At 40.7% G+C, this 15465-nt stretch overlaps 1 protein-coding gene across 1 annotated transcript; it reads left to right on the top strand.

Moving 5' to 3' along the window:
* Positions 1–41: 41 nt before the first annotated feature.
* Positions 42–6499, top strand: armc1 (armadillo repeat containing 1). Its single transcript, XM_088402416.1, has 7 exons — positions 42–245; positions 1414–1623; positions 3000–3091; positions 3294–3486; positions 3629–3745; positions 4150–4224; positions 4862–6499. Exons 2-7 carry the CDS (start codon positions 1462–1464, stop codon positions 5057–5059), a joined length of 837 nt encoding a protein of 278 aa, XP_088258542.1. The 5' UTR covers positions 42–245; positions 1414–1461; the 3' UTR covers positions 5060–6499.
* The last annotated feature ends 8966 nt before the right edge of the window (positions 6500–15465 follow it).

Below are 15465 nucleotides of genomic sequence, written 5' to 3'. Positions count from 1 at the left end.
TGGATAATTATGAACGAGCGTACCCACTGACGTGCCCCCAAACCCAAAACAGTGTACACAGCTGCTAGCTTAAACGAGCACAGTAGAAGAAGAAAAGGCGGAGGGCCCACCGCTAATGAATTTACATTATCAAAGGAAGTATTTCAAACTGCGACACTTTGTCTTCCGGCGTGACAATTTTGCGTCTTGTGTCACCGAGGTTTGGCCGCGGCTGTCTTATGTTTTCGCCGAACACTGACTGAAAGGTGAGGTTGAATTCAGCTAGCATTAGCATAGCCTAGCCAAGCGGCGAGCCGTGTCGGTCTTTTTCACAGGGCGAGATTTGAGGTCGAACAAAACGTCATTAATTCGCCTCATTTAAATATATTTAAATGGCTTTTTTCCTTTCGAATTGATATTTTTGCGTAAGTCCTGTCATGTCGAGATCTGTTAAATAATTTAATGAAGCTTATATGCTTGTCAGGTGTGATTTTTGGTCACAAAATAAATAAATAGCTAATTATCTGTTTTTAAAGTTTTATAAAGCTTACTTATTAGTTTATTAGTCGTATTCAGGCTCGACTATTGTGTTATACAAGTGTTCTAATAATAAATGGGTCAACCAATTCCTTTAAGCTTCTTAAATTCCTTTTTCTGGTTAGTTCCTAATCTCTCACACCATTTTCTTACATTACTACACAAAGATTTCTTAAGTAATGTTTGTAAACACAGCTGTTTTTATGTACATTAAAATATGGTTACTGAAGAAAAGGATTCACCTGTCAAATAATTGTTTTATTGATGGTTCTGATCAAAATATCTTTAAAAGGAAATAATAACTTTTAAATATTAAAAGAATATAGTATGTCCACTGTTGTGTCCATTTTGTCTCAGCAAAACTGCAATATTTACATCCTACTCAAACACACGACACATCATCGAAAAGGCCAGGATGTCCTCAGATGAGCATACCAGGATTTAATAGGGTACAATGTAAACCAAAAGATGTAGACTAAAATCATATATCTTTTACACCAAACACAAATGAATAAGCTGCGTCTCAGGAGAATATTGACAAAGTCGAAATTACACTAACATTAAGTGATTGTAATTAATACGAAAAAATGTGAATAATTAACGTTTTCCCTTTAATGATCTTAAAATACGTAAATATTATTACCTTTAAATTAAATGTCTCACAGATTCTTTCTAACCTGAAAAACAAAGACAACAGAGGTTACCGCTGAGCAGAGCAAATATCGCATAATTGTATCCACAACGGCTAATGGGTAGCTAGTTATGGAAGCTAACTGTAGCTAACAACACCCATTCCACCCAAAAAAATAAAATAAAAATGAACTGAGTTCTTTGATGGGTTGAAAAAGTAGCTAATTCTGCAAACCGAACTCCAATTATTGAACTTTTTTGTTGCAGTCAGGCGGAGGTTGGTTGGATGCGTGTGGCCGCCGGACGGGAGGCACCATGAGTGCGGAGTTGGACGCGCTGGCAGTGGTGAACCAGCTGCGGGACCTGGCCGCAGACCCCCTCAACCGCAGGGCCATCGTCGAGGACCAGGGATGCTTACCGGGGCTCATCCTTTTCCTGGACCACCCCAACCCGCAGGTGGTCTACTCTGCACTGCTGGTAAGTTTGTTGCCATGACCGTCATCATGAAATTCACTCTCAAACCAAAGACACGGGGAATCATCATTTTGATTTGGGGCTGACATTTTATATTATTGCCAGCTAAAACTACCCAGAGAGTTTCAAATTTGAACAACATAAACTAAATAATAAACTCCAACTTATTTTTTCTAATTCTTGCAAAAGAATAGCTACTTTATCCTGCGTTGCTACTTAGAGTATCTTGATTTCCTGGATGGTATAAGTCAGACGTAAGTTAAATTCTGAACATGGATTTACAGTATAGATGGCTCAGCTCCTCAGCGAGGATAAAGAATATGTCACTGGGAATGAGGACTTAGGCTTTCTAAATGTGTTGCTGCGTTTATGTTCACCTTTATATTTCAAAACCCTTATAAAATCACAAGGCACGGGTAATTACCAATCGTGGTTCACCTGTTTGTCATGGGACGTTTCCAAGCTGAGCTGTGATTGGTCATTACGTTCTGGTGAAAGTGGCAAAATAGATGGATGTTTTGAAAGATGAAAACATGTCTCCCTCTATGAGTTAGCATTAGCGTTAAGACAATAAGCTACTAGCTGAAGGCTAAGTAGAAAGTCCGGAATGATAAAAAGTACTGTTTGAAATGAGTTTTTAACTCTTTCAGTGCCAAGTGTTATTGGAAAAGCAAACATCTCGAGGGCCAGTAATTTTAGTATTTTCACTCACCTTTCAAGGCCAACTGAATATTGTGTGTTATGTCTGTGTAAATATGTGTGGTGTCTTATGAAAGATTGACTTCAATTCCTTACTTTGAATTGCATGTAAATAATAGCTGTGTTATTAGTGTGGAAACACTGCCATCCAATGGTCACAGTTATCACTACAGTGCTAAATTGGCTGATATTAGGTAGGCATTAGACAAGGGTGTCAGCTAGCCTCCGTTAAAAAAACAAAACAAAATGTATTTGACCAGAATTTTATTATTTACTGTTGTTCTTCCTATTTTAAAAGACGAGAAATCTCGTCCGTGGCACTGAATGAGTCAACAAGAGGGCGGCTCAGTGGAAGAGTGGTTGGCAAGTCCGCGTGGCAATGCAGAGCTCACGGGTCAATTCCGGCTCCTGCTTTCCTCTGTGGAGTTTGCATGTTCTCCCTGTGCCTGCGTAGGTTTTCTCTAAGTACTTTGGTTTTCTCACACATTGTCAAAAACATCTTGTTATATACCTTGGGGTGTTTTATGGGATGGCTTGCTGGACTGAAACCTTTGAAGCGTAACTAATCACAGAGTCACGACATGCGCATTTCTTGTTGCTTATGTAACACCTTTGTGTGTTTTATAATGCCACAAAATGGCTGCCTACTGTGTTTCATTCTTTTGTGTGTGTGTACACAGGCCGTGCGCTACCTGGCAGAATGTCGAGCCAACAGAGAGAAGATGAAGAGCGAGCTGGGCATGATGCTGAGTTTGCAGAATGTCATGCAAAAGCAAGTGGCGCACTTATACACAACTTATTTTGTTCACTTTCCAGAGCAGACTTCAATTCCGTATAATCGAGCAAAGAATAAAGCAGGCAATTAAAAAAAACAGTAATAGGGCAAAAAGGACAGTGATAATGAAGCACTAATAAAAGAATAAAAAAAATATTTCATACTACGTACAATAATTTAACACGCATTGCCTTTTAAGGAGCACGTCGCCCGGCGAAACCAAACTCCTGGCCTCGGAGATCTACGAGATCTTCCAGTCGGCCGGTAAAGAGGAGGCGGAGCAGGCGGAGGCGGCGGCCGCCTCGTGCCGACGGAAGGCTCAGTTCTTCCTGGGCTCCAACAACAAGAGGGCCAAGACGGTGGTGCTGCACATCGACGGGCTGGACGACTCGGTAGGTGTCAGGGGGGGGCTCCCTCTAGTGTTCGAACAGCAGAATTAGACGTTCAATCCCATATGACGGATTTCGGCGCTGCTCAGTTGTGTTGAACTTTAAAGTGGCATTAGCTTTTATTGTTTTCGGGTATTTCTCGCAGACTCGCAGGAGCCTGTGCGAGGAGGCCTTGCTGAAGATCCGAGGAGTCATCAGCTTCACGTTCCAGATGGCCGTCAAGAGATGCGTCGTGAGGATCCGCTCCGACCTTAAAGCTGACGTAAGCAAGGCTCACCTTTTATATATTACCTTGTTACATATATTTTTTATTTCATGTAATTTGATTGATTTCATTTTTTTTGTTAGTTTTAAATTTGTGTTAGATATTTAATTTTATGAAAGATTTTGTATCTTTAAATTATATATATATATATATATATATATATATATATATATATATATATATATATATTATTTTTTTTTTTGACATAGTTCTTCATTTAGCTTCAACGACTTGATTATTGTTTTAGCAGATTCTTAAAGAACAGCCAACCAAAAAAGATTGTGTCATTCAAAGAGCTTGTTGCCCCAGGAATGAAATATTTCATTTCACGCTGGCCTCCTTTTAGGGTCCTCCACACTTGTTAAGTAAAAAAAAAAAAAAAAATGTTCAATGTTTGACAGGCATTGGGCACAGCCATCAACTCCACTAAAGTGATGAAAGCTCAACAGGTATTGAGGACGGATGACGGAGGAGAGGTGAGTACGGCGCTCTTCTTTTTGAACGAGAAAATATTGTGAAAATTGATTAAAATCATAAATTATATAAGCGTTTTCTTAATGTAATTTATAGCTAAAAGTTGATTTAAATGTCAGTACCTGGTATGACCAGCAGGTGTCGTGCTTGACCTAGTTATGAATTCAACCGGGAGTTCATTTATTTTTCTACTTGTTTTGTTGTTGGAGCACTGCTGCTTCAAGTGTTTATATGTATTTTATTCATGATGGTTAGGGATGCTTCCTTTGAAAATAAATAAACATTTTGGACCTTATCTGATCCAATTGAAGTAAATTTCACTTTACGTTTGAGCAACTGTACAGTCGTCAAATATCATTGGATCAACTCGTGTTTGCAGAATCTTAATAGCCCAAAGTAATTCCATGTTTTTTTTCCCATCTGATTTAGATCTGATCCCGATTGGGATCAGTGTAAAAACAGAAAATCCCATTTTTTTTCATTTCAGTTGAAATGGCTTTTCGGCTTTCAGTTGTCAACAGACCTGCTTGCTCTTTTTAGAGTTGATCATAATACTTGCAAGGAAGTACAATTTAATCATGACGATCCATATTTGTTGTTTCGGAAATAACAGTCGCACTGTGTGTGTGTGTCTCGTAGCTGATTATGCCATTCCAGGAAGACGGCGAGGGCGCGGCGGCGCCCGAGGAGAACACAGACATCCCGGACTACCTGCCCGAGGAGGAGAGTCCGTCGCAGGATCCCGACAAGGCGGTGACGCGCGTGGGCTCCGCCGCGGACGGAATGGGCTGGCTCAACACGGCCGCCAACTTCCTGACTCGTTCCTTCTATTGGTGACCACCCCTCTACCACCACCCCACACACATTCTACCACCATGCGGGGTGGGATTAGCCTGGACTTACAACACACACACACACACACACACACACGGCTGCAGCGTGTGTGTATATTAGGCATACGCTAGTTACTGTATACCCCCAAACTTGAGGACTTGAATTCAGCTGACACCAAGGACGTTCGTTACATTAAGTTGGGAGATGATTTTTGTGCATGATCCCCCACCCCCCCCACCCCCCCAAAAAAAAGTCCCCATCTAGAATATTTATCATACTAATATTTTCACACTTTGTAATTTTCTTTTTTATCTTTAGCATGAATTAGTGCCAATCTTGCCCCTGCGATTCTTCTTTTGCGTGCCTTTATTTTTTTTTTGGACATTTCTCTGTAATTATTATTTATTTGTTGTCGGAGCGTCCGTAGAGAATTCGGAAGGTGACATTTTTCCTCCCGTGGCCATTTTAGTCCACCTCGGGCCGCAACAAAAATGAAAAAAAAAAAAGAAATCAAACGTTTCTTTTCATTGTGAAAATCTGGACTTCAAAAAATGCAATTATATAGAAATTCAATGTTCGCATTTTTTAAATTGGTAGTGTGTTATTTATAATAAGGCAAAAGCTAATAATAGCAAAGTAAAATACATTTTTTACGTTTTTTTTTATTAAAACATGGAGATCTAATTCAAATGAAATACTGTTTTTGTGGCTCATTTTAATTGGAATCCCAATGTATCATGAAATTTAAAATGACATACAAATCAAAATCAAACATTTTGTACACAAATTACGGTTTCATCAAGTTTGTTTTCTTAAACAGCAATTCAATGTTTTGAAGGCTTTTATAACAGTTCCTTCAATTTCTTAAACACCCCAAAATCATCATTTTTCACCTAAAAAGGCCCTTGAACAAAAACGCGAGAGTACTCGGATACTATTAATGCTAGGATTATGTGTACATTCTGTAACCGGTGCTTGTCCCTCCGCCCGAGTGATCTCGATGTCAGTTTGTTTTGTTTTGTTTTTTGCGCCACTAACTCCACAAAAAGGGGATCTCTGTTGCCGAAAGTGCTTACCTCACATCCCAGGTTGACCCGTTATCTTCCCGGCATTATGTCTCTCATAATTAACGTCCTGTACACAACAACGCTACGCAGCGCAGTGCTGACTAGGCCACTTGTCTCGTCTCTTGTTAGTCCGGGTCGTAACGCGGCAGCGTGACCTAAATCAAGCTGCGGCGGCTACTTCCTGGAAAAGCAATAAAATCATTCTTAATTTTCATTACCATGTACAGTATCTTTTTTTTTTTTTTTTTATTATTAGGCATAATCACATGTCGCTCGGTGTCCTCGTATTAGATCCGAACAGAAATGTACAGACGCCCACCCGTGTAATATACTGTCATGCTCATTCCCTGAAAGTGACCATAAAAGTCAAATTCAACTTTGTTGCTTTTCTGACTTGTTATTTTTCATCTTTTTCCTGAGCTGATTGACTTTTCTTGATTATGAGAGCTGCCTGAGGGTAGTGGGGGAGGTGGGGTGGCAATGCAGCGTCCCCAGCTTTTGCACGGCGCTGGTGGCCAGGCGGCGGGCAGCAGCCGAGGCCCAGCTGCAGGCCCTGGAGCCAAACGGGTGGACCGCAAGAGGAGGAGTGATGTCATTTCCTGTTGCGGCACTTTATTAGGTACCCACGCACGCGATCCAATGCTCAGTAACACAAAAGTTCTGTCGGCACTATCTCAGCCACGCCGAAATTGAGTTCGATGCAAATTTAAATAAAACACACCGTTATAAATTGAGCATTTTTTTTTAAACTGTAGAAAAATACATATTCTTCCAGAAATGGCATCTTTATGAACCAATGAGATGATAGGCATAGACAAAAGTGCTTTATCAGCCTTTGGTATTGGCTAGGGATGTCCGATAATGTTTTTTTCAGAGCGATACAGTCACTGATATCAAGTCACTGATATCAAGTGAGTAAGTAATGCTTTTAATACACAAAATTTCTGACAATTTTAAAGACACGTATATATTCCTATATAGCATTTTGTTGTACATTTTGTGAAATAAACAGAAATTTTCTTTTAATTTGTCATTTTGAGTTCGCGATCATAAAACTGCCCCAAGAGAAAGGCAGATGCTAGTATCTGCTTCCGATGTGAGTACGGATAACCTGACACAAAGCCGGGTATTTACTCGATACTGAGTTGCGTTCCCAAAAATACCTGATACTTGGTATTGTTTCTCACCCATCCCTTGTATCAACCACCGATAACAGCGAGTATTCAACTCAAGTGATCACCGATAACAAGTACCGATACCATTAATACCTGTGATGCACAAAATGTCCCTCAAAAAACAATGACGTAATTTTAATAAACTATTTTCCAATGAAGCATTTTCCTCAAAATTCTTTTAAACAAATGGAAGTTTTCTATTCTAATTTGTCATTCTAATTTCACTTCAATAGAACGGCTGATACAAGTTGTCGTTCTGAGTAACGATACCTGGACATAATGCCAGGTAACGACCCAAAACGATACTTGGTATCGTTCATCCGTAGTATCATAATTGGGTGTACTGACCCCTTAAAATAAGGCTGGTATCAGCCCGATGCCCATCTTAAAAAAAAATGTTTTATGATAAAAAGAAAATCGAAAATATAACTGTGGGCCAAATTCAAACATCCAGATGACAATTAGGTATGTAAAAAGTGCAATAATTGTAAATTATCTATTAATTAATAAAAAAAAAAGATTAGACTGTTTAAAATAAAATAAAAAAAATACGTATATAGAATAATAAATTGCAAGAAAACAATCATGTGAAGCCTGTTGCCAATATGCTCGCAAAAGTGACATGCATTAAAAATACAATTAAGTCTTAAACTATCATACAAAAAAAAAAAAAAACATCAGTGTGTAGCTTTTAAAAGCAAATGGCGCTGCATTTGCTGAACCTGCATTTCAAGCTAGAATAAATCGGAACACTCACGCCCTTGCAGTCATCATCATCATCAGTATCCCTGCCGCCATAAGCTGGCTTTTACTGGTGAATACAGTAGGCCAGGTGCTTTATAGTGCATTAAATGATGTTCCGGAGGCCTTCGTATGCTTCCATATAATGACGATATTATGTATGATATTAGTGTTCTTTGAGGAGCTTGTCCACATAGGACACCTCGCCTTCCTCTCAGATAAAAGCCAATCAACGCCGCCCGCGTCTTATTTGCATGTGCCGGCGAGATGGCGGGCCGTGTCGACGCTATCGGCCGTAAATCCCGGCGGCGGCGGCGGCGGCCGGGGTGGCAGGAAATGATGTGACTCCAGCAATTTATGTCAAATAACTTTTGAGGACGTGGCGAGCGCTGCGGGAGCGATAACTCTTGTCCTTATTCCGTCCGCAGGAGGTTTAATTGAGACATTTCTCTTGATCTGCCTTGTTGAGATGTAATGTCGCTCTTTATCGCGCCCGAGCGAAGGTCACGCCGACTATTCTGAGTACGTTACGGCGAGCTGAAGACACAACGCGCTCGGCTAGACATAAGACTCGTGACCCTGATGAAGAAATACTGATGTCTCTCGCCTTTGCCCATTGAAACGAACAGAAATGCAATTAATGTGTTCCAGGCTCAAAAAAGACTTTTTTTTTCAATTAACTTTTTTTTAGTCAAATTTTGCATCAACTGAATGGCCACTGCACTGCTGCCCAGACAGGATGTACAGTACAGATTTCGCAGCTCCCTTAAGAGGATAAAGAATATATGACTGTGAGCATTGTCATTTTGAATGTCTAAATGTGTCCCTGCGTTCATGTTCATTCGCTGCTGCACACCTTAGCCAGCTGGGGGCAGTATAGGACGGACAGATATACCGAACGCAGATTCACAGGACCGAAGTTTCAGCTCCTCAGAGAGGATAAAGAATATGTGAGTGAGTACAATCATAGTCTAAATGCGTTGCTGTGTTTATGTTCACCTTCACCTCGTTCTCAGCTTTTGACCAATCACGGCTCACCATGTGATGTTCAAGCTGAGCTGTGATTGGCCATTATGTGACCACGTGATGTCATTTTCTATCGACAGCAAGTGGCAAAATGTGTTTCTAAAACTGGTAACTGTACATGAAAAATAATCGAAAATGGCTAAATGATGAATGAATCTTTTTAAAGATTTAGCATTAAGCTAGCAGACAAAGATGGAAAACTCTGGAATTTATTCAAAATGGTAGTTTCATCTTTGTAAAGCCTTATACATGCCTTTTCAATACGTTTTAGCTTTAGCATTATGCTACTAGCCTAAAGGCTAAGGTAGAAAGCCCTGGAACGTTAAAAATGACTGTTTTGATCGCGGTATGGCGGTGCAGAGGTCGCGGGTTCGATTCCGTTTCTGGCCTAGCGCTGTGGAGTTTGCATGTTCTCCCCTTGCCTGCTTTCGGTACACTGGGGAAGTTTACTCCCCGCGCCGTAATTCGGCTTACATGGCCTCAGTAGATTCTGTTTTGGTTAGCAACTGGGCTACAAACGTGCTCTGCGGTTAACCCTTTCACCGCATTGGAGTGTTGATGAGATTGACACGTGCACAAAGTTCATAATTGTGGTCATATCTCATTATTGATGATTTGACTGCTGCCGGGGGAAAGGGAGGGGTTTCGTTGCGGCCCCCGTGACACGACCACATCCACCCGGCGACAACCTCTCCCGGCGCGCTCGATTGGTGGGATGAATTATGGCTGCTGAGAATTAAAAGGTCCCCGGTGTCAAAATAATTCACAATATTATGCATATCTGGCCGGATATGTGGATTAGGAAGATAATAAAAGCTGCGGCGGAGTATGGACTGTGAGGAGGGGGGGGTTGGCGGCGGGTTCAAGGTCCAACAAGTGCGTGCACGTATAGGCCCATCAGTCAGCTTGTGTGTGTGAGGCCCCTCAACACACACACATACGCAACCTGCGATTTGAGCGTAATTGTCCCAAAACTGCTCATCAGCGGATCTGCCTGCCGCCATTAGGGCCCGGCAATATGCTGTGACATTCGCATTCGCCTCTCTGACAGGTTATTAGAGCGCCGTAATTAAGCCGACCATCCTGGCGCACGGGAAAAGAGAATTGTTTAAAAAAAATTTAAATAATGACATGGATTTTTTTGGTTTCCAGACAGGTGAAAAAAATAAAGATTTTTGGAGTTCGTATCTTGTGAGGCTTCAGTTCGGTAAGCAGTTTGAGCTTTTTTTTGTGATACTTTCATGAAAATTACTTATGATTTGAAAGAAAAGTGGGTTTTTTTGTGATGGGTGGGAGCATTCAATAATCGAGCAAAATGTGGCTATTTATTTTTCTGTCATACTCTCATAATTACTTGCAATGCTAAGACAAGTGTCAGGAATGTTTTTGGGGGGCGCGGGGGGACAATAACCTTCCAAACGGATTTGTTTGGCGACTAAAATTAGCTCAAAAAGGGCAAAATTTGGCTTATTTTGTCTCTCTCACGAGGCTTTTTGTCAGGTTAGATTTCTGCAAAACAATCAAATATTGTGTCTGCAATTTATGTCTTTATTGTTACAAGTGGTAAGGGACTAAAAATGATATTCTTTATGTATGGTATTTTTATTTTTATTTTTTTTTTAGTCTGTCAATTTGTAGGTCAGAATTTCACCCTGCTAATTATTGGTTTCCCCCAAAAATTTTTGTTCGGGCGCTAGTTTTTTCCCTTCCTTTCGAGTGCTTTTACTGAATTTTAATTTTATTACTTGTATGAAAAAAATGTCCACTTTTGGACACATTTTTCTACATTATACTAGCAATAATATTTAAATCCAAAGGGTGGCACACTCCTGGTAGCATGATACCAAGTGACTGTGCCATATTGAACTTTGACATGTTGTCGCCATCCGGGTGAAATTTCAGCTCCCGAGTGTCTTTTTGATGTAAAGATCAAATGATTGGACAAAAATACCGCTCAATATATTACATGTTGAGATCCTCATAATGTGAATGTTTCCTCTGTATTGGTAAAAATGATGATTGTCCAAATGTTGTTATTCATTTGCAGCAGTGTGAAAATCCCGAGTGGAAAAAAAAAAAGAATAAAGGTGCGACTTAAAATTTGTGCTGGCACTTAAGACAACAAGTGGACCTTGTTGTGAGCAACGAGGCCCATCTGCTATGTTTCTCATTCGTCCACATGGTGTGCGAATATGAAACTACCTGAAAAATTGAATATTACAATTCCCCCCCCCGATTCTTATACAAGCATGTTCTGGATTCAAAGTTTTTTTTCCAGAATGGTTCAAAAACGGCCCTTTGAATCGAGGAGATCCAAAGGCCACCTTCATACAGCAAAGCGTCGATGTGAAATAGTGGAGCAGCGGGGTCTGTGCGCTCTTGTCTTTGTGGCACGCTCGCTGAACAGAAGGTCCGCACCCCCCCCCCCCCCCCCACCCCCCTCCTTCATAACGGCGGCAGATGGCTGCAGATGAATCCCTCATAATCATGTCAGGACGGCTCGTCCGATCCCGATTCATCTCTTTAAACACATTTCATGCTTGCGCAAAGATGGAGGCGGCCGGCGCACCACAAAAGTACACAAAAGATTGTCCTTGCAAACAAGTGTTCCCGCTCCCTAACGCCGCTTAATCATCGTTGCGCCTGTTATTGCACAATAAAGTCCGCCGCCTTGTTTCCGCCGTCAGACCGACGACTTTATAAAGTCTCAGATCAGGGAAAAGCGAAAGCACGCGATAGATTTAGAAAGGGTTTCACGTATACCGGAACAGTGTTCGCGTCTAATCGAACCGAATCAAAGTTTTGACTCAACTTGGGCTTTTTGATGTTTTTGATGTGTAATATCAAAGTAAAAGCATACAAAAAACTACTATGAGGCTAAAATATTGCATACATTGTCAAAACTTGATGACTTTCAATTCGCTACGCTGCCGTTCTTTCTAAATGTTTGCAAACGGGAGGTACACCCTATAGGTGTCAACTTTAGCCCATGTCGGGCTCGTATACTGCCATAAATATTGTCAATTTTGGACTTATTGAAATCCCAATGTTTTAACATGCATTGGCCCCGATTTTTGCATGAATCCTTTCAGCGGCAACTGGCGTAGTAGAAACTTTTGTGTTGACACTTCAAAACCACCGGGTGGCACTAGCGGCCAAGCCTTTCAATTTCAACGATTGGCTTAGCCTGGACTCCCATAATGCATGCAAAAGTCTACAAAAGTCATGATACTCTAATCATGACATAATAATATAATGTAGTTAAATTTGCTCTTATCATATTTTTACAATTATTGTACAGAAAGGGGGTGGTCCCCCCCGAAAAAAAAAAAAATGTTTTATAAAAATGTTATATTTATGGATGGGGCTGATGCCACTGGACATTTTGAGGGTTCTAAGTAAATACTCCCGTAAATATTCCCGTTTTTTGTGACATTTTGTTAACTTCTAACAAGGGAGGCTAATGCAAATGAACTCTTTCAGCGGCAAGCGTTTTTGGAAAAGGAAACCTCGAGGGCCGGTATAGTTAGCATTTTCACCCACCTTTCGAAGCCAACAGAATATTGTGTGCTAAGTCTATGTAAATATAAGTGCTGCCATATGAAAGATTGACTTCCATACTTCAGTTAGAATTGTAAGTGCGGAAACACCGCCATCCAATGGGCACAGTTAGCACTACAGTGCTCTTTGGCTTTTATTAGGTAAGCATTAGTCAAGGGTGTCAGCTCTTCTCCATAAAAAAACAGAATTATTATTATTACTATTTAAAAGACGAGAATTCTCGTCCGCGGCACTGAATGAGTTTAGGGGCAGAAAAATGGACTCGCAATCACAATGTTGAATCGTTCCACTTTCAGTTCCAACCGTCCTTGAATTATTTCACACCCCATGTATCGTAAACGGAATCAAATGATGTTTTGCGGAGATATGCTCACCTCTAATAGTCCTCCTTCCGCCACATCATGTGATTAAGCGATCACCATTTGTCACGTTCCACTCACTTCCCACCATTTCCAGTTCATTCTCGAGAAAAATTCAGATAATAAATACTACGCCGGTAGTAGTACCTTTCACCTCAGCACCTCAGCTCGTGAAGATAATATTTAACGCCGAGCCACCGGCTTCCCTTATAAAGAATAAATCTTTCTAAGAAGCTTTCATTGAGTCCCGCAAGGTCGCTAACAATTTGCCATAAAGTGAATTGTGCTTTTTTTTTCTCCTTTTTTTTCTCGCCGCGTTCCATTTGTGTCCGCCCCACCCCTCCCCTTGTCAGCCATGATAATTGTGGATCGGGTGACGGCGGTCTCACCTCATTTCGGGGGGCCATGCTCGACTAGGGCCATTCTCTCCACTCAAAAGGCCACATGATTGCGCAGCCCCCCACTTCTCATTAAAGCCTCCTGAGTGGCTCGCTCACTTCCATGTTCCACATCGCAGATTTGTTTAGCTCTTGTTTTCTGACTGGGTGCCCTCCTCCGCCTCCGCATTAACCCCTTGAGTGAGGACCCTCCCCGGCGCCGTTATTTCTAATTCCCCTGACATGATGCCTTTGTCTTCAACCTTTTGGTCTTTGATGATGAAAATGCTACATCATTGATCATTCACTGGCTGAAACTCTTTCAGTGCCATGGACGAGAATTCTCGTCTTTTAAAAATGTGCCACTGATAAGAATTCTGGTCCGATACGTTTTTTTTTTTTAATGAAAGGGTAGCTGACATCCTTGACTAGTGCTTATTTAATCCAAATGAGCACTGTAGTAATGAACCTTGACCACTGGATGTCAGCATTGCTCACATTGGGATAGAAAGCCATTCATATTACATATACAGTGGACCCCCGCCATACGAAATTAGTCAGTTTCCGGGTTGGGATGGTAAGGCGAAATTGTCGTATGGCGGGCAATAGAAAGCTACAGTAATTAGCGAATGCATGTAAAACCCCAGGTAAAAACATCAAAATTTTATATACATATTAAAAATTGGTAACAAAATAGTATAGTAAGTGCTTCTTTAATATAATATACATGTATACAATTAAATAACATCGTAAATAAAAAATATATAGAGGAAAAATGAAATTTTATTTACCTTTGAGTGATGTTGACTTGAGCTACTTACGGCCATAATCCCTAGCAAGGCTAGCCTAGCCTAACCTTCTTCGTACTGTATTTCTTGATTGTCCCTACCTTCATTTTCAATCTTAGTGACACCGTGACGCCGACCAATAGCAAACCAGCATCTTAGTGACCCCGTGCAGCGCAGGCAGTTTGACGCGAACAGAAAATAAGAGCAATTACCTAAAAACGCCTGAAGAGGGAGGCAAAACAACATAACCACAGCCAACCCCACAGGTTATGACAGTGGTTGATGCCGTAAAGCGGGGAAAATTGCTGTAAAGAGGAGATTAAAAAAAAAAAAAAAAAAATCCACCTCGTAGTGTGAAAAAAACGCGAGCCAGAGACGCCGTGACCCAGGAGTGCGCTGTACATTACATAAAGTAAGAAATGGAACTCAGTCTTTTCATCGACATAGCACAAAAAATTCTGTCGGCCTGGAAAGATGAGTGAAAATGCTAAAACTGGCACTGAAAGCGTTAAACCCATTCACTGCCATTGACGGCTATACACGTCAAATGATTTTACAATTCTTCGCCCCGTTGTTTCCCCCTAACAAACTTTTTTTTTTTTTTGCGTGTGTGTGCGCGCGTCTGCGGGCTGATTGGTAAATTATTCATGAAAAAGGAACCAGCCGAAGAACTGTGATTAACATGAAATAACAATTTGCTAATTTATGGAAACTCGCAATTAACTCGCCTTATTCGCCGTGACCGCATGAAACATTCATAAACACGCCATGATTTCTTTGATTCCACTCTTCACCAACTTTGGATCTTTTTTTTTTTTTTTTTTTAAAGTCTCGCAAGTTTTGTTGACTGAAAATAATTGAGCAACCCCAAATGTTGATAGTCGTGCAGCAATTTTTTTCCAATTTAGCATCTGTTGGGGTGTCCTGATACAAATTTTTCACTTCTGATACATTACCAATACTGACACTTGGACTGTCCGATACTGATATCAGTTTAATCCAATATCAATTGAATGATGCATGTTTATGTCAAACAGAGATCTGAAAAATAGTCCAATCATGAGTTGTCACCAGTACCAATAGCAGGCATGGATACCACAAAAAAATTTCACGCAAAATTTACCCCATAAATCAATGAGGGCCGATATCGGCCTAATACTAATACAGTACAGATATTGCAGTTTTGTGTATTGTCCAATACAGATACTAATCGAATACAATAACAGAAGGAATGATTATTTTTTCTTACGGATGGCCAATATCAATATTTTGCAAAATGATACCAGTGTGAGTACTGCAGTGTTAAGTAGTCACC

This window comes from Hippichthys cyanospilos, chromosome 19 (genome assembly GCF_059441005.1).
Source record: "Hippichthys cyanospilos isolate Australia breed blue-spotted pipefish chromosome 19, RoL_Hcya_1.0, whole genome shotgun sequence".
NCBI lineage: Eukaryota > Metazoa > Chordata > Actinopteri > Syngnathiformes > Syngnathidae > Hippichthys > Hippichthys cyanospilos.
Note: the sequence above shows the minus strand (reverse complement) of the source record. Positions and strands in the feature narration are given on the sequence as shown.